This window comes from Brachyistius frenatus, unplaced genomic scaffold (genome assembly GCF_029030835.1).
Source record: "Brachyistius frenatus isolate BFR_SWC_R1_liver_20210118 unplaced genomic scaffold, ASM2903083v1 Contig_86, whole genome shotgun sequence".
NCBI lineage: Eukaryota > Metazoa > Chordata > Actinopteri > Embiotocidae > Brachyistius > Brachyistius frenatus.
In genome coordinates, this window is record NW_027210685.1 from 1,719,469 (window position 1) to 1,740,150 (window position 20,682).

At 39.2% G+C, this 20,682-nt stretch overlaps 1 protein-coding gene across 1 annotated transcript in view; it reads left to right on the plus strand.

Annotated features, from left to right (window-relative positions):
- Positions 1-20,682, plus strand: part of LOC138627480 (CD81 protein-like) — a 32,556-nt gene continuing 11,874 nt past the window's right edge. The window contains exons 1-3 of the mRNA XM_069709831.1: positions 1-187; positions 10,675-10,789; positions 20,207-20,304. Coding sequence (XP_069565932.1) covers positions 122-187; positions 10,675-10,789; positions 20,207-20,304 — 279 coding nt within the window. The 5' untranslated portion in view covers positions 1-121. The remainder of the gene's footprint in view (positions 188-10,674; positions 10,790-20,206; positions 20,305-20,682) is intronic.

Genomic DNA, 20,682 nt, shown 5'->3' on the forward strand with positions numbered 1-20,682 from the left:
GTTGGGTGTTGCCTCTGTCTACAAACTGGAGTCGGGATTTCCTGTTGAGAATCAGCCCCGTTACTCGTCTTCGACTGCAGCCGTCCTGGGAATTCTGCACCATATTGTTTAACGGATCATCATGGGAGTCGAAGGTTGCACCAAATGCATCAAATACATGCTTTTCTTCTTCAACTTCATCTTCTGGGTAAGTGGCCGTGTTTTTTCCCCCAGCATTGTGGGCGCTCACTTAGATGCGCAGCGCCGCTTCCTCTCCGTCGTTCAGCGTTTAAGTGCCAGCCCGTCTTGAAAAAAACGTTGCTTGAAAAAAATCAACAACATCCACGTTACGTCGCACAGATTTTTTTTGCATTTAACGTCTCCTTAAAAGTCTTAGTACAGATGTGTTCACCATAACGGGTATACTGGTGAAATCAGGGTAACCAAATTAATAGTTAAAAAGGCGCGTGTGGTTAATTTACGTAACTACACGTCACATGTATAAGGTCGGGGAAATTATAGTGCATATACAGCAAAACACAGCATATGGTGGAGTAGAGTTACCTCACGTATTCAGACAGAATTAAATGGACAGCAGAAAATAACGTCTGTAGCCCCGTAATTACAAGTCCACGCCATCGTTTTTGTTCGGTGCGACCCTAAAACACGGATAAAGCAGTTTTAGGTCAATGGAGGAAGTTGAAAAACATGATGGGCTCACGATAACTTGGTCGTTTTGTAGTTTGTAGGAATGTGGTTTAGTACTACTTGATTTGGAGAGTGGCTTTGTTTGGATTACATTCTTACATTCTCCACCCAAATTGTGTTTGTGCGAGTCTACGTGGAGGGGGCGATGACATGGTGGTTTCCATCTGGTGAGTCAAAGCCCCGTGTTAGGTCATGAATCATGGAAACATTTGGGGATAGTTCTCGCTCTCCTTGCGCTGCTGCTTTATAACACCTTCAAAATCTCTTCTTCTTTTTTTAAATCTCCATTTATTTTGGTTCTCATCGTTCTTTTCTTTGTTCTAAAATGTAGCAGATAAAAACGAATGTGGAAGAATTTAGCGTTAATACAGTGACAGATTAATGCGAATAAAGGGTTACAGACAAACAAACGCAGCACAGCAGTTGATCAAACACGGACACGTTATTTCAAAGTAATCTGTCAGAATGTTGTTTTCCATGTGTCTTGATATCTGTGCCTTGCTGGATAATGTCACGTTAAGATATGTGGTTTTTGTAATGTTAACTATAGCCTAATAGCAGGAGAGTTATAGCTTATTGCTGTCTTGAGCTGGTGTGCTGCGTCTCATCACGCTGCATATTCGCTTGTAACAGCAACTAACCTGTAACAAACTAACGCTAATTAAATTACCTGGTATGTCATTGTTTGCAAAGGGTTTTATAACCATGAAGACCTGAAAACACAACTTTCCTACCTTATCACAATTATTTGGATTAATGCATAATTATTCCTCAGCCACATGACCACAGATTTATGTTACAATACTTTTAGGACTCTGGTTGTTTCCACTTTTAATTTTTTTTTCAAAGTTTATAGTTGAGTATTTTACTGTCAAGAGTACATAGAATATAATACAATTTTTATGTTATTGGATCTGACAAAACTGGTGGTCTCATGGCCTGAGGCCAGTAAAAGTTTGGTGAGTCTGCGATGTTGTGCGTTTTAGATTGTTAGATGTTCTTTCCGTTTCATCAATGTTTAGTTAATGAGTTATTGATACAGAAAGTTTGAATCTGCCAATATCTGTCCAATGTCACTTAAGTTCTCGTGTATTTCTATCAAATCAGTGTGTTTGCTGTAACATTACTGTGAAAAACTCTTGTTGCAGGACTGTTTTCCCTTTGGCGAATGATGATCCTAAAAATATTTGCTTGATTCATTGCTAGCGGTGTTGTTTACAATTGTTGCTTAGCGCAACATTTTTTTGTATTTGCTTTACTCACATGTGTGTGAATTGACATGTAAATGAATTGTCCGTAGCGCAAAATAATGTAACATTAAACGCAGCCCTTTCCTCCTCTCCTCCACAAAAAAGGGAGAAAAAAAAATTAAGCAGCGATGATCGCATTTCACTGCTGGAGATAGGGGAACTGTATGTAGATTAGAAAAACAACAAACCCTGACTGCTGTAAAGAAAAAATGTGCCCATAACCTTTAACCAATGCTGTGTTCCAAATGACGTACTTGTGTGAGTATAGAAACATGCAATGTTGCATCCAGATATTGCATCAAAACGGTCCAAAAAAAGAAGTAAGCGGCTGCTATCTTGGCTACGTAGAGGAAGGGGTGGGTCCACCAACATAAAGAATTTTCAAATGAAGGTGTCAGAGGAAGCGGCACTTCTGCTGCTGGACAGACAAATCAGTGTGTTTATTGAGTGTTAAACACAGTAAAATAAGTAAAGCTGCAGATATTTTGGCGGGTGATGTGTTTTGCATGCTGAGGTTATTTCCTGCAAATGCAGAACAGCAATGTGCAGATTGATACAGCGCTACTCTGTCAAAATTCCTGCACTACACAAGTAAGTCCTTTTGTGTAAGAGCACTATTTATTAGTGTACTACAGTAAGTATGTCATTTGGAACACAGCACAAGTTTACATTCAGGTCAACTCCATACGAAGTGATGATAGAACTTTCAACAGGGCTGGTCACTATTCACAATTCTTTTTACACTTTTTCCAAAATGACTCTTTTTAATGATCTCTTTTTCTTATCCGATAAAACTGGGTAGGTACTTTGGCCTGGTTGCTCAGAGCAATGCATAATGATCTGATTGGCAGTTGAGAGGTAGAGCAAATTTAAACAAGAGAACCGATCAAAAAACAATCACCAACATTTTGAATAGTAACTCATTTAGCTACATTTTGTTCTCAGTAACTGTAACCGATAACAGTTAACTCTTATTTTGTAATTTCAGTTTGTAACTCAGTTACACCTAATTTAGGGCTGCACAATTAATCTTAAAAACATTGCGGCACGGTGGTGCAGTGGTTAGCATTGTCACCTCACAGCAAAAAGGTTCCGGGTTCGAATCCGGTCCTGGGCCTTTCTGTGCGGAGTTTGCATGTTCTCCCTGTGCTTGCGTGGGTTCTCTCCGGGTTCTCCAGCTTCCTCCCATCATCCAAAAACATGCACCTCAGGTCAGGTTACCTGGCGCCGTGCTCGTGGCAGCCTGTTGCAGCAGAGCCCCCTGCTGTAGCGAAGAAATTTCCCCTCTGGGATTAATAAAGTGAAATAAATTTAAAAAAAAAAAACTCAATTCATGCCTAAATGCCATCTGATTTTTAAATGACAACAATTCTGTTGTCTTTTCATTCCGGACATCATCTACATCAAAACCTCTTAATTGACTCTTAGATTTTCCCTCAACAAATGACCATGCTGTATTACACCACAAAGCAGCAGATACTGGCAGCAAAGTAAACCCAGAATGAGAGACACGGACAAAAACACAAGATTTATAAAAATACTGGTTCAGAGTAGGGCTGCACAATTTTGGATTCAATAAGAATCAAAAAAAAAATTGCTTCAAATTGAGATCACGATTGTCTCTAAAAAAAAAGTCAATGTTTCAAAACTGCAGCAGCTGCGGTCCAATTTTAACAACGTCTAAATGCATATAAGGGAAACACTGGCTCTTGTGTCCTCTTGGCAGCCTCACTGTCAGTCCGTCTGTCTCTGTCACTCAATTAAAAAAAAAAATGCAATATGCTTTATGAACATGAATGTCAAGTGGACAATATTAACAAAGATTCAAAGACAACATAATAGTGTCAGAGAAATGCTGAAAAGAAAAGCCATAAAAATTACATATATACCAAAGAAAATTAAATCAAAACAATTGACAACAACAATATATGAACATAAGTTATGCAAAGTTAATACACAATTTTAAATATCCTCCTTGTAGTAAATAAGGAGTAAATAATAGGACAGAGTTGGATGCTGTGAGGAGACTGACTAGAAGTGCTGGTTGTAAGTTCAGCTGTGACAGGTAATGACAAATGTCACTGCCTCTACAACGCAATATATTTTGTCCAAGTAGATGTTGCATTTTACTTTAGTCTCAGAGTGGATCAATAATTTTGAGTTTGTGTTTAAATTTTTGTATTAAAAATGTGTTCTAATGTCTTCATATGTGCTGAGGTGTTGCAGCACATGTTGCTGTTTCCACCTCTGTGGGCAGAGTTGACAGTCTTTGTTCTTGAGGCAGCCAGGTCTCTCCATACCATCCGGTTGCTATGGCAATGCTGTAATCACTGAGTTTATATAAGATCAACATCTCTCTTAGTTTCTGATTGGTTACATAACTCATATATTCTGCTATAGCAACAAAAGAGAAAGGTCCGCTGCCTCTCCACTCATCACCAAAACAAACTGCTTGCTAGCTAACTGGAAAAAAATGGAACAAGCAAAAAACAGGAAATGACAGGGTTTGTGGAAAATGTGGTCTTATTTTTGGGATGAGGAATACTGTATGTTAATTCATTTTATACACACTTTAAGTTGTAAGTGACTGCGCTTAGTTTTTGTGCATACAGTAGGCCTATGTGTTGAATTATTATATTATAACAGCATCCAAAGCTCTTATTTTAACAGCACATGTAGCCTTTCTTTCCTATATTATAGTCACAGACTGTCTGGTTTGTAAAGCTCTGTTTCTTTTATGAATTTTTAGTAACTTTGATCCCCATTGTCTTTCAAGTTAAAAAAATAAATAAACAAAGATTATAACTAAAATATTTTCTGATGTGCGGTATCTTTATTATAGGAAGTAATTACAAAAAGAGTGATAACTCTTTATCAGGTAGCTGTTAAAAAGAAATGGCAAATATTTTTCCTCATCTTGTAATTCTTTTTTTAATTCTCGCAATTTTATTGCAAAAAAGGTCACCCTATAACAATTGTATTTTGAATTAACCACCATTTGTCAAGGCTGATGTAGTTTGTTTTCTTCCTGAAAAGTTACATGACTAAGGTGTGACGAATGTAGCCTTGGAGTGTATTTTGTGTCTTATTGGATATTCAATTCAGCTTTATTTATATAGCACCAAATCACAACATTGGTTATTTCATGGCACTTAACACATTAAAGTCCTTACAGGAAGACTTTACAATATTATACAGAGAAACCCAACAATTCAACAATTCCCACATAAGCTAGGAGGGGGAAAAAAAACCTCCTCTTTAAGGGAGAAAAACCTCCAACAGAGGGAAGGAAAAACTCCCTCTTAACAGGAAGAAACCTCCGACAGAACCAGGCTCAGAGGTGGGCGGCCATCTGCCTCGACCGGTTAGGGTGAGAGGAGAGCAGAGAGAGAAAAGGACAGCATAGAGATACAAGAGAAGAACTGTTGGTGGAGACGACAAGCGCAGGGCGGAGACATGCAGCTCCATGACGGGACATCTGGAAAGGAAAGAACAGAAACTACGCGAGCGAGGGAACTGAAAGGAGACAACAGATAATAAGAAAGAGATATGGGAGAGAAAAGGATGGTGAGGTATGAGTCAGTTAAAGAGTAGGAGGAAAGATATGTCGACAAGACTCCAGCCCCCATATCCAGCATGCCTAAATATTCTCTCTTCTGCAGTAGGCAGAAATAGACACTGGTGGGAGAGCTGGCAAGGAAACTTGAGCCATGCAATCTGACACTAAAACATATTTAAAGCAATTTTTAAGTTTCACCCTAATTTCTTATGTCACTTCTCTCTTGAGTCATTACGTGTTAGGACTCAGCTTTTATAACTGTTTTCCTTGTCTTGCTTAAAATAAGTCTTAGCTTGTCTCCAGCTTTGAACCTGATCTGCCTGTACTAGGAGGTATACACTCTTTGTTGAGGGCTACCAGTAGTAAACCTGATTATGTTGGCCTGTGAGTTTCCTTGGTCGGCTTTCTTGGTGTGGAATATGTGACGTCAAATGTAGTGACTAATTGATAAACGGATGATTAAATAAAGTCTTTTGGGCATCTGTCAAAAATGTTATGAGTTACTAAGAATGATGCATGTAGTCTATCTTTCCTCTTGGTAAACCCAGGCCCATATATTCATTATTATATTTTTTGTGTATTTTTCTTATTTATGTTTTTGGTGTTGATGTTTTTATTGTCTTTTGTTTGGTCTGTTCTTGCTCTTTGTTAAATGGGTCACCTCAATGGCACCCACCTCTGATTAAGCTATTTTAATCAATACTTTTTTTAATAGATTGATAGTTTCAACATTGCCTGCTTTATTGATGTACTGTTCCTGGACAGCTTAGGTGTGTGTGTGTGTGTGTGTGTGTGTGTGTGTGTGTGTGTGTGTGTGTGTGTGTGTGTGTGTGTGTGTGTGTGTGTGTGTGTGTGTGTGTGTGTGTGTGTGTGTGTGTGTGTGTGTGTGTGTGTGTGTGTGTGTGTGTGTGTGTGTGTGTGAGCAGGAAGAGGTTCTAAATTTACATACATTTTCACGTAAATCTGGAATGACATGACAAAATTTATTTTAGAAAACTTTACTGCAGGGTTTGACATAACCAATGGCCAGGGGCCAGTAAAAGTTAATGTAAGGTTGGTCAAGTTGGTTGGCCAGTCACTGACCAATCAGGGTCTAAGGTGTGAGCATGTTAAGGATCATGTCGTTAAAATGCAATTGTGATTCACTGAAATACACATGGGCGAGACAAAGTGCCCCCACACAGCTGTCAACTCCGATAGCAGAGCGTACACCTCAACTGGGTGTGCAGACATGTGCTTTTGAACACATTATCATCCAATTTTTGACCTCCCCTGAATGCAGTATTATTTGACTAAAGTGAATCATGATGCAGTTCAGAGTTTTTGGGGCGTTTTGATGTCACAAGTTCATGTGAAAATCACCCCTGTGGAGAGCTTCGCCATTTAAAAGACACAGATAGGGAGCTGGTTGGGACTCAGATGTGTTTGAATGGTAGCAGCCGAGCAGTTGAACGTCTGTGGGACTTAAGACAATGTAAAGTGACTGAGTTTAGGGGAGAACGTTTTCTCCAGAGCAAAGACTTTGCCATTTGGACAGGCTTGACGGTTTTTGGCCGCACTATTTATCTGCAGTGTATAGGCGAACTTATAAAAGGTAAGCTAGTGGAGTAAGCAGGTGAGGTAACACTTAATTTTTTGGGGGCATCAAAAGTTGCGGTACAAATGTTCTGAAATCTTGATGTTCAAGATATACCTGGTCCAAAGTGTCCATGATTTAGCACGGATGACTCCGATGAGCTGACTTGAGTGCATATTTAAAACAGTCATGAACTTTTCCTCAAGAATAACATTTATGAGCCTCTGGATCTGTGCATTCATCTAAAACAAAAAAGCCAAATGACAGTCTTAAATGAAAGGAAATGCACTCGTGGATATAATTCTTTTTCATCTTGTCTTTTTTTTTTCACAGTAACTATTCCTGTCTGTAACTAACTCACACACATTTATGTCATTATGGAGTCTGACTAGGGACACCGTGTGTCCGTAATGACCGTAATGTTTTTGTTTTTTTCACATTTAGAATGTTGGTTATCTGTCATTTGTCAAACAGTTTGGTCATTTTTTAACACATGATGTTCATGATTGAAGAGTCACAGTTCTTCAAACCAGCTTCATTCTCCACACGTGGTTGAGATGCTCTCAGACACCTTGATAGTCCTTGGAGTAAATTATGGCATATTTTCAATAACTTCATTTCTTACACAGGTTAGTGTCACAAAAATCACTTCACAAATCGATTGTCTCATGTTGGTTACTCTATAACTCTTAATTTGAAAAAAGGGAAAGCAATTTTCAATAGGAAAAAACAACAGGAGATCATTGCTATGTGAAGTGATTTAGGTAACACTGTACTAAAATAGACTGAAGTTATTGAATATCTTACAAATAAGCCTTACTTTTCCAAATTAAGTCTTGTATTAGAACCAACAGGAGACCATTGATGTGTAAAATTATTTTGGTAACTACATTAAATTGCACAGAAGTTATTAACTATTTTTGCTGTATCTCTATTTCTTCTGTGTTTTAGACTTTTTAGGTGATCTCTGCACTTTTGCACAGCTGGCTCTACATACAGGCCTGTGTTATATGTTCAGTTTTGATTAAAAAAAAAAATGTGGTTGTTGCCTATGATTGTAGCTCGTTGTCTTACTTTCCGTGGGAGGAGTGAGACATTTATGTTTTAACAACCTTTAATTAACGAGGTATTGATTCAGGAAGTTTAAAATTGAATTTCTGCACTCTTGCCAGTTATTGTGTTGATCTGGGTGCTAGGCAGCAGCTTGCTTTTGCTCTGGAATGAACTTCAATAACAGCGGAAGGAGGATAGGGAGGGAGTAGTGTTGGGTCAGCCTGTAGTGGTTTAAATTTATAAACAGAAACTCGTCTTAGCTTTAGGGATGAGACGAGTACTCGGATGGTATGACTACCAGCTGTGATGTCACGATGGAGTGTCCCATTTTGCTTTTTATACCATTTCACCCCTCATGAACTCAAACTCTCAAACACTACAGCTGTGACGTCAGCTAAGTCAGTGAGAGTTTAGGGTTTAGGGTTTAGGGCTGACATTGGGAAAGGGCCATAGCCTCCCATCCAACCCTTATGAAATTCAAAGTCATCACATTTTTTCCAGTGATTTCAGTTTTGGTAGCTAAAGTCACTCCTTCTTTTGTGGTGGTCCATCCGAAAATAATTTCATCATGAATTAGAAAATAAGCCTCATAAGTGTTTTTGGGGATGTTTCTGTTTGATTGACAGGCCTGTGGAGCCGTCAGGTTATGGGTATTGGTGAGCGGGATGAAGTGTTGTCGGGTTTCCAAAACAGATCTAGTCAGATCCACCACTTGCTCCTCTCCAGCTTGTCCAAATATGGTTACTCCTGGCTCCAAACAGATCCAAACTACAGTGCCTTGCAAAAGTATTGACCCGCCTTGGCGTTTTTCCTATTTTGTTGCCTTACAACTTGGAATTAAAATTGATCTTTATTTGGATTTCATGTAATGGACATACACAAAATAGTCCAAATTGGTGAAGTGAAATGAAAAAAATAACTTGTTTCAAAAAATTCAAAAAAATAAATAACGGAAAAGTGGTGCGTGCATATGTATTCACCCCCTTTGCTATTAAGCCTCTAAATAAGATCTGGTGCAACCAATTACCTTCAGAAGTCACGTAATTAGTTAAATAAAGCCCACCTGTGCAATCTAAGTGTCACATGATCTCAGTATATATATACACCTGTTCTGAAAGGCCCCAGAGTCTACAACACCACTAAGCAAGGGGCACCACCAAGCAAGCGGCACCATGAAGACCAAGGAGCTCTCCAAACAGGTCAGGGACAAAGTTGTGGAGAAGTACAGATCAGGGTTGGGTTATAAAAAAATATCCAAAACTTTGAACATCCCACCGAGCACCATTAAAGCCATTATTAAAAAATGGAAAGAATATGGCACCATAACAAACCTGACAAGAGAGGGCCGCCCACCAAAACTCACGGACCAGGCAAGGAGGGCATTAATCAGAGAGGCAACAAAGAGACCAAAGATAACCCTGAAGGAGCTGCAAAGCTCCACAGCGGAGATTGGAGTTTCTGTCCATAGGACCACTTTAAGCCGTACACTCCACAGAGCTGGGCTTTACGGAAGAGTGGCCAGAAAAAAGCCATTGCTTAAAGAAAAAAATAAGCAAACATGTTTGGTGTTCGCCAAAAGGCATGTGGGAGACTCCCCAAACATATGGAAGAAGGTACTCTGGTCAGATGAGACTAAAATTGAGCTTTTTGGCCATCAAGGAAAATGCTATGTCTGGCGCAAACCCAACACCTCTCATCACCCCGAGAACACCATCCCCACAGTGAAGCATGGTGGTGGCAGCATCATGCTATGGGGGTGTTTTTCAGCTGCAGGGACAGGACGACCGGTTGCAATTGAAGGAAAGATGAATGCGGCCAAGTACAGAGATATCCTGGAAGAAAACCTCTTCCAGAGTGCTCTGGACCTCAGACTGGGCCGAAGGTTCACCTTCCAACAAGACAATGACCTGAAGCACACAGCTAAAATAACAAAGGAGTGGCTTCGGAACAACTCTGTGACCATTCTTGACTGGCCCAGCCAGAGCCCCGACCTAAACCCAATTGAGCATCTCTGGAGAGACCTGAAAATGGCTGTCCACCAACGTTCACCATCCAACCTGACGGAACTGGAGAGGATCTGCAAGGAAGAATGGCAGAGGATCCCCAAATCCAGGTGTGAAAAGCTTGCTGCATCATTCCCAAGAAGACTCATGGCTGTACGAGCTCAAAAGGGTGCTTCTACTCAATACTGAGCAAAGGGTCTGAATACTTATGACCATGTGATATTTCAGGTTTTCTTTTTTAATAAATTTGCACAAATTTCTACATTTCTGTTTTTTTCTGTCAAGATGGGGTGCTGAGTGTACATTAATGAGAAATAAAATGGACTTTTTTGATTTTAGCAAATGGCTGCAATGAAACAAAGAGTGAAAAATTTAAAGGGGTCGGAATACTTTCCGTACCCACTGTATACATTTTGAATGTTTCATTTTCACCTATATCGGTGCTGGTTTTGTGTAAGTTACTGTGTATGTGTTGTGACTTAGTAAACTGATGCTGTATACAGACTATATATATATTTATCTAAAACTACATGTTATATGTTGAAGCTTACAGGAGGAGTAATACTCGGTGTGGCCCTGTGGTTGAGACATGACCCCAAGATCAGCAACCTGCTGGAGCTTGAATTAGATGGAGCCCACGCCCCCAACACCTTCTACATCAGTATGTATTTCAGCTGTTTTTCTTTTATCTGTCTCTGTGTCAGTCTTTACATTGTCTTTGTCTTATGGAAACTGTCTTGCTCAAACATACTGTATGCAGTTCAGCAATAGCGGGCTTTGTAGCTTTGTTACCATACTTAACCTAGAGCACAACTGAATCACACATAATATAAATGTTTCGATGTTTGTGGCATATGTTGTAATTGGCCTTTTTGTCCACTCGAAAGGTACCATCGTTGCTTAATCAAGTTTTTTAATTCTCTCTTAGGTTATTCATATTACTAATTATTCCTTCAGTTTATTGACTATTTTCTGTTTCACAAAAGCAGAATTAAGATATCCAGGATAATATAGAAAACCCAGGCTTGACCTAGGCCAGTCAGTGCATCCTGCCTTAATCTGTTTCACAATTGCCAAGCCTGGTTGATCAGGTGCTGCTAGTTCAAACCAAGTGTAATTAATCCGGATAAATGCACATTCACTGCTGTCTTCAAAAGACCATGCGGTAGATCACAGATTTATTGATGGAGAAATTGAAAATCCCAGTGAGAAACGGCTTTTAATGGAACCATACGAAGAGTAAAATTACAATCTGTAATCTGTAAGGAGCGTCAAAAAGTGTGGCAGACAGTACTGACTGAATGCGTAGTTTCCTAAATATAAACATTTACCCATCACAGATCGTAACTAAAGATGTCATAATTACATAGCCTAGGCTACTTCAAGGAATTAATGGCTCAAATTATCAGTTGTACACCTCAATGCCTTAAATGTGAGCAGAAGAAGTTAATGTTACTCATATTATTCACCATGAAGATTACAAACCTTGCTCTCTCTCTGCATGTGTGAGCGCACACACACACAAATACACGGCCACATAATCTGTAGGCCTAATTCATTTTACCTGCGATTTGGGAAAATTCCTCCTTAATATAGGCTAGCACATACTTCTGTGGGAAGATGATGACAATGCGAGAATATTGTTTCAATGCCAAATATACCCTTCTAAAGGAATGACAAATAGTGGTTTTACTCAGAATTTCAGCATCTCTTGCTGTATAAAGAGAAATATGATTTTTTTTTTTAGCCCAGTACAGATCATCTTTAGGACGGTCAGGGCGCCGTCCTCTGCGGTGCTGAATCTTGGGATTCCCAAAACACCTTTTTTCATCAGAAAACGTTGCGTTTTATCATTGATAACGTCTTCAAGGGCCCGCGATTGTAAAGGGAGAAACACCCATGTTTTTATACTTTACTGTCTTCATGACTTAATTTAAAACACGATTGCAACTTTATTGTCCGTTTTTAATAATCTCAAACAGTGCAGTAAAATATTAATAAAACCTCAAGTAATAATATAAACAGTAGTCTTCATGAACAGAAACTTCTTATATTCATTATTTTATAGCAAAACTTCCCTTTTACAGGGAATAACTAAGAAATAGTTTTATGATAAGAGTCAACACTGACTGAAAGGCACCAGGATTAAGTAAGCCTGGATGTTAGCCAGGTCTGGACCAGGATAGTTTCATAGAATAAATCTTCATAATAACCTATGTGCCACTGCTTTTGTGAAACCAAAACAACGCTTAATTAAGACAGGATACCTGGAAAATTCCGGCGTAATCCCTTATCTAGGTTTTGTGAAACAGGCCCGTAGACCTCTATTTATCGGCTTGACTATATTCAGACACAGTATTGCCCAAACACTTTACAAGACTTTCAGAACGTTGTCATAAAAAATGTTGTCTATCAAAAATTATTTTGAAAGCTAAACAGTGTGTTTGAAAGCTAACTGCAACAGAATTAATGTCTGAACTAGCCCAGTGTGGCCAGACTGAAATTCATTAATATATAAGTCTGGGTACACTCCCAGATAATTGGCTGCCTTAACCCTCTTAAATTATGGCAGTTTAAAGATATTATTGCCAACCTGATTGACAAGAGTTTCCACAAGCAACCTCACAAAATGGCCCAGAACACCTGGCACAACATGGTAGGGGGAGTCTACTATTTGTCATTGAAAAATGAGATCGCACAGAGGCTTAAATCAAGATTGCAATTTTATTACGATTAATTGTGTAGCCCTAATATGGATAGATCAAGAAAGAGGGATAGTGAGATAGAAAATCATCCTGGTGACCTCTAGACTGCACGAATGAGTGTTCCTTTGTTTGTGTTATGCTGAAATGTTACAAACAGTCAAAAAAAGCAAACAATGAGTGACTTGCGTATATTACAGTTAATATATCATAACCAGAAACAAGCTTACAGTTGAATTTTCTGGTACATCTACAGCCAGGCAGTCTTTAAAAGTTAAGACGCTCACTGTTGTCAACAAAGAGTTGACATAAACTGGGATGGGCAAAGGCAGTTGACAAAATGTATGTAAAGCAGACCAAACAATGCCCACGTCTTAATTAGCAGATAAATAAAATATTCAGATTAAGAAGGGCTAATGGCAATTTACAACAACTGGCAACAATTAATAGCTGAGGATACAGATATTTGCATTTTCAGCTTTCTTTCAGCTATTTAAGCTGTAACAGAATTAATGTCTGAACTAGCCTGGTGCGGCCAGACTGAAATTCATTAATATATAATGTATGTTATAATGAGTGGATGGGGCCCAGCCTAATCCAGACCACTGGTTACTTGTGTCCAGGACTAACTGAGGACACTTAGGTCATCATATGGCTCTGTTCACAGCTTGCACTCCGACAGCTGCCGTGATATTACACGTCATTTCCTCCTGTTCATGTGAACAACCTAAGTCATCTGCCTTGTGAAGATGGTAAAATGATAGGAAAGCACAGAATTGGTACAGTTGAAAACTAAATGTGAGAAAGAATCTCCGATGTACATCTGAAATACAAAAAAAAAAGGTCGTGAGTTTTTAGATGAGTCTTTTGTCATCATCTCGAGCAAGCCTCACCTATCAGAAAGGAACTACTCAGGGACTTTATTGCAAATAGCCTCAATGATTTCATCCTAGCCCTTACATAAAGTCTCTTTCTAACTCCCAAGACGGGGAGAAAAAGAACCTATTCGACTTAGGAAAAAATTCCTCACCGGCCCGCCCTTCTCGGCCTCCACCTCTTCACCAGCCCCAACCCTTTTTCTCCCTCATGTGTGAGTTTCTTTTCCTTCACTCCGCATGGTTTATTTCCACTGTTGCTCCCTCTTACCTCGCCATCTGGTTTTGGTTAGTGTTCAAGTTGCCTTGTGTCTTCTTATTTCTCCGCTAGTCCCTCCCACCCTTTTTTCCTTACATCTGCTCCCTTCCTTTATCTTACCCTTACACACTCACAGATACAATTGCCCAATGACCCACCTTGTGCATGTATACACTTTTTACTACTCACACAACACTACTACATTAAAGTCTGTTTACAGTAAACTAAAAAACACCAGACATTAACTGAATAATTTGTTAAAAATGGGCACGTGCATTATTATAAAACTAATGTAAATGTGATAAATAATGAACTACAATTGAGGTTTCTCAAACTGTATTTACCACTTTGTATTTAGTCATACTGTGCTCTAGTTACATCAGTTTTCTCATGAGCAAAGGAGTTAAAGTTAGTAGAGGTTGCATTATTTATTTTTTTGTGGCACAGTTAGCAAATGGTATAAGAATGGTATCTAGCTCTTGGTTAGAAATGCTTACATTTCTTATAAGAAAACGGACGTCGCAGGATTATGTCTGAAAACACAAAGCATTCATCACATACACTTTGTCAGACCTAATTAAAGAATTTTGAAGAGTTCATTCCAATTTAGTTCATGCTGCTTATGCAATTAAACAAAATGTTTCTTGAAGAAAAACTACAGTTTATTATAACTTGATGTTAATTTTTCATATTACAAAAAAAAATGTCTGTGTTTTTTTGTCAATATTCCCGGCATATAATATGGACGGTCTAGGAGTTATTTAAAAATTATAGCGCCCCCTAATGGTTGACGTGTCAAATCTTTTCAGGGTTCACTATCTTTCAGGAATGTCAGGAAATGTCACCTTTGGACCGCCTACAATTTAGGTCCCAGCACTGCACCCAGCATCGTACTGGCGGAAAAATAATACTAGAAATATTATACAGTACAGTATATATCTATATATATAATATACAAGCAACCAAGAAACACAGTCAACAGTGTTTTTGTACTGTGATGGATTTTGCCAGAGGTGAGTTATTGTACAGTCTTATGGCAGTGGGCAGGAATGATCTCCTGTATCTGTCCTTGTGACAGCGGAGCTGGAGGAATCTTTTAGAGAAAGTAAACCTTTTAGAGAAAGTAAACCTTTTAGAGCAGGCCACAGTCCTGTAACTGCTGTTACTATAGTTTTAAAAGACATTGTATCAGCATTAAATGAAAAAAAAAAAAAGCACTGTTTCTTTTTGTTCATCTGTCAAAAGCATTTGATACGTTTGACCCCTCATCCTTACCTCTTACACAGGCTGCATAATATTGAATTTGACTCAAATACACGTATTTGGTTCAGGAACTACTCTTTAGAGAGACATCAATCAGTTAAATTGGGAAGTTACCAGTGCAAGGTTTTTACCATAAACAAAAGTTGTTTGACAGGGTTCAATTTTAGGTCCTGTTCTTTTCACTATTTACAGCAAAAATATTGTTTTACCTCTGGTTAATTGTCATTTACATCTGTATGCAAACGACAGTGCTGTACCACGATGCTGATTCTGTACAACTACCATTTGAAAACCTACAGTGCTCTTCCATCGCTTTCCACCAAGCTTGTAAGACCTAAGATCTCCAATAAATGCAGGCAAAACAAAGTTTATATTATTCTCCAGAAGCAGACTTATAGACCACACTAATATCAATATTTCTGCCTTCAACAGACTTACAACTTTCACGTTGATAATGTAGTGTGCCGACTCAGACAAAAGGTGCCTCTACAGAAATAAAACCATGTTTTCCATGTTTTGTAGGAAAAGGGTAGTTGAGGCAGTTTTTATGTCAGTCTTAGACTACGGCGATGTGATTTATAGACATCCATCCGTTATCTGTTGCTGCGTGGCGTCATTTCATTTCGGCATCCATGTTAATTATTGAGAGCAGCCACACTGTCCGCCGAGACGTTCGTTTCCCGCCTTGCGTGTGTGTTGTATCATTTATAAAATAGACACAATGCCTGTGATCACATTTGTACGGTATAATCATAGCAGAAACACAGGGTAGGCTGTAATTATATCATGATAGTACTCCACCAGGTGAGGGGCGGGGTTTCCTTCGCTGCTCGCTTTCTCCTTCTCTTTCTGTATCTCTCCTCTGTGTCGCTGTGAGTACTTGTGTGTGTCTCACCTTGGAGCGAGGGTAAATATAAACCACCTGCCTGCTTTTTGGTTACAACTTGTCACTTGTCAGACCTCAAAACTTCTATATTAATGGCCATTATCAAAGAGAAACTCTGATTCAATTGTAAGACCTACAGCCGCAGCACCGCAGCTGACATACACACACGCAAGCAAGCTGCAGCTGAGCCATGCGCCTGAGACGCACAGGCCACACAGCCAGTGGGTGCCAGGCCATAAACCTTTGGACTTTGTCTGCCATTCCACCTTGAGCTCTATTAACAGTAATGACTACAACACCCATCACTGCCTCCTATGCGATAGGGTCGGATGGTCCTCTCTTCCACAGAGACGTGATACTCACTGGCATCTTTTCATCTAAAAACTCTTACTGGGAAAACTGCCCCGTTACCTCTGCACACAGACACACTTCATCAGACACACTCAACTGGCACCTGACTCCTGGAACAAAATACAACACCACCTTAAAATCAACACACTTATTCCATTTACAGATTTCCTTTGCTTAATTTTAGATGTCCAAACCTTAACTTGTAATTGTGTTACATAACTGTATTTTACCCAATTTCTTTATCTATTCAAAGTACCTACCTTATTTCAAGCCTTTTTTTTTTTTAAACTTGATTTTACCTTATATTTTTATTGATTTAAATTCTTTCATCTTCCCTAATCTGACAATTACATGGTTACTTATTATTTAAAATGTGGTGTAGCCTCATCTCTGTTAGATCATAAACTTCCAACTAAACAAGGAAAGGGGAAATATTACTTTCATCTTCATAAGCTAGTATTGCGGCCTAGCCTGCGTGTCTACAAAGCACAATTTGAGAGATAGCTAAACACTTAGGGCCTGATTTACTAAGATCTCATATAAAGGGTACTAAATTGCATGTTCCTTCCAAAAGTTTGCAAATTCTTTTGCACCCGTTTTGCGGGTGATTTACTAAGAGTAATTGCGTCATTGAAATCAGGTGCAAATTGCTGTATTTAAATGAGGGGTTTGCATGTGTTAAAGTGATTCCAGCAATGGAAAACAGATCGACCGCAAAAGGAAAAGGACATCTGATCCCATTGGCAAGAAAATAAATACTGCGGGAAAAACTAAAAGGTGAAAAAAAAGGCTTAATAATAAAACGTCAGCAAATAAAAGGAGGGATGGTTGATGAGGTCGTCTAACAAACACCGATCAGCAGGTCCAGATCTTTCTGTGATGAGCAGGTGACTTTTCATTCAGTGCCTCGCGAGTGCTCGTGAACCTCATGAAGCTACCTGTCAATTCTGCGGGACACATTCAAGGACCTGTGACAGCACACCTGAATAACGGGACTGGGTGGGATATCTAAGCAGCAAAACGCTGGAACGAACCAGAGGCAGGACAATGCTGAGTCGTAAGAAGTTTTGACATTGCGTGGCTCCTCCTTGTTGATGGCTGTCAATCATCATTCAGTTCATTCAATAACTCAGAAATGTCATCGCTGGACAAACAATATGTCTGAATAATCTTTCCCTTTGTCATCTCAAAAATGTTTCCACGGGTGTAAAACCACGTTCTCAACATATTCTTTAATTTCCTTGCATCTCCATGTTTTGCATTGCGCAGATTTTTTTTTGTTATATAAAAAAAAGTTTAATTTTGATTTCAGTCTTATTAACAGATGCACATGCATTCTTGATGATTTAAGTTTTTAGCCACAGTGATAATGTATGTAGAGAAAGGGTCCCGATGGAGGTCTGGATAGTACATATGTGGCTCCAAATTTCCGTCATACACCTCCTAATAGCACTATTTAAAAAAGAGAGAGGGCTGTTTCCAAAGAGACAAACACGCATCCTTCTTACCAATCGCAATAATAATGGGCCTCATTCCCAATATATTCCTATGATTTTTCTTAAATTTGTTCTTAAGATATGTCCTAAGATAAGATTTATGTCAGATTCATGTCGTGTTTCTTAAACCCTGGATTTGTTCACACTGTTGTTTTTATGTTGATGAATCCTACGGTCCTCAGAAATTGAAACGCAAAAACGAATCAGGAGAACGGTGCGAAACCAATTAAAAATTAAAACTGCAAGCAGTGATAACTCCCCGAAGCTGTCTCCCCGACGTGCAGCGTGCGAGGGATCGCATATCCCCGATTAAAGTTGCTATTTTTGTCTTGTTTCCTGTCTCCAGCAGGGGGCGCTACGACTATGACGGAATATTACTATCAGGTGTCTTCAGGGCGGGACTGCTATCAAAGATGTAATGTTTGAGGAAGAGCGGAATATGTACATAAAAGTTACAGACAGTTGCAGGTTCATGGCGAGATGCTCAAAATGGCCACCACGACACGGTCTACAACGATCCACGAAAACAAATTCACGATGCCGAGACACTTTTCGGTCCATCTCAGTATGATACACAAGTCCAACAAATTTGGTGCGTGTAGGTGAAACCGCCCATTGACAAAGTCGAACGAATGTCTCAATATATCATGAACTACATGTTTAGGTTATTGTGACCCGACTTTAGGTTCATGGGATCAACCAGCTCGACGTAGAACGTATGAAAAGTGTCATTTCCAGTGTCCACCAGGGGGCGCTATGACTATGAGCGAATATTACCCCACAGGGGTCTTCAGGGCGGGGCTGTTATCATACCTGTGATGTTTGGAGAAGGTCGGTCCATGTGCATAAGATTTAAAGCAACTTGTAGTTTCATGGCGAGACACTTAGACACTCAGAATGGCCGGTAGGTCGAGGGCACACGCATTGACGAAAACGAATTTGTTTGATAAGATTTAATCCCAAACATGTTAACTATCCATAGAAACTAAATTCAAGTCAGTGCGACAAAATCCCGAGGAGGAGTTCGACAAAGTACAACGTATAAGAATCGCCCAAAATGGCGACTAAATTCAAAATGGTGGACTTCCTGTCAAGTTGTGTGATACACGTGTCCACCGGATTTCGTGAATTTAGGTAAATGTGGCCGCCGGGGCATCTCTTTAGGGGGCGCTCTCGAGCCATTTGGCCACACCCATTTGCGACTCCACTAGAATACAACATTTTTCACCGGGAGGCATATGAGTATCCACTTTCATGAGTTTCTGAATATGATAAAGCCTCCAAAAAGGCAAATCACTTTACTTAAGAATAATAAGGAATGAGAAAAAGACAAATAATTCCTTGAAAAACAATAGGGCTTTCTAGGGCTTTTGCACCATCGGTGCTCGGGCCCTAATTAAAAATAACCTGTAGCTCACAGACTGCAGCAGCACCTCCAGAGCTACACCCAGATCATGTTCACCTGCCCCATGTCATATCTCAGATGGTTCTGGACATCTGGGAGGAAATGGCCCAAACACTGATTACAATCCCAGAAACACTTCAGGAAATCAATAAAAAAGTAAAAATGCACTACAATGTCTTTGGTTTTCTAGTGATGTGCCCAATGTGCTCTTGAGTATGCATACATTTTGTTGTTATCTAAGAACAAATCCAGAATAAGAAAACATTGGTGAATGCTAGAATCTTTGTAAAAACTGCATAAGTGGGTTTTAAGAAGAAATTTCTTCTAAAGAAAGATTTTTTTAATGAGGCCCAATGTTTGCATTAAATAGGGAAAGGTCTATGAAGGTCTGCATAGTATGTATGTGGCTCACATTTTTGTCCTACACATCTGAAGAGCAATATTGAAAGAAGAGAGAGGATTGTTTCCAGAGAGAAACTTGAGTACAATCACACATCCTTCTTTCATGCTACATCCCATTCATCTTCTGTCAAGTCAAATGCGCATCTGCCAGCAGAACACAGACAGAGGTTTCTGCAGATGTAGTGAGGAGAGAGAAAACTGCAGAACCTGCAATTATATTGAATAATTGACCGGCAGCTTTACTTTTACTTAACTGGAACACGACTCACTTTTTTTTTTTTTTTTTTTTACTGTCCAGCAATTTGTATGAATTTAATAGCTGTTTATTTTAACTTGACTTGGATGTCTTTATAGGTCTCTGCAGCACTTCTGCCACCCCTCTGTTAATGATTGTGTGTTGCAATGGATATAACAGTCGATCTTTACTGTGTCTGTGTAGGTGTCCACATTCTGATTGCTGTTGGTGCAGTGATGATGGTTGTCGGTTTCCTTGGATGCTATGGTGCCATTCAAGAGTCCCAGTGTCTTTTGGGAACTGTAAGTCAGTCACACAGGTTGTGGAGTTTTATACTGTATATCTGGAAGTGCTCTGGAGCTGTTTTTTGAGTTGATCCCACTTTTTGTTTTGGAACGAGCAGCACAGTACACAGTCCTACCAATAGCTATTCCACTGATCAGTACACAAGATAACCCACCAAGATATGTCAGCAGATACAGGGAAAAAGAAGACTGCTAACCACATAATGGATATAAATGATGCTAAAAATAAAAAAATTAAAATTCTTTCTTTCTTTTAATTTTTGCAAATGCTTTATCATAAATAAAATGCACTTGATATGTTTTGCCAGATCTTAACGATAAACTCAATGTGCTTTGTGAGCAATACAGAATAGAATAACTTTTGTTCTTTGAGGA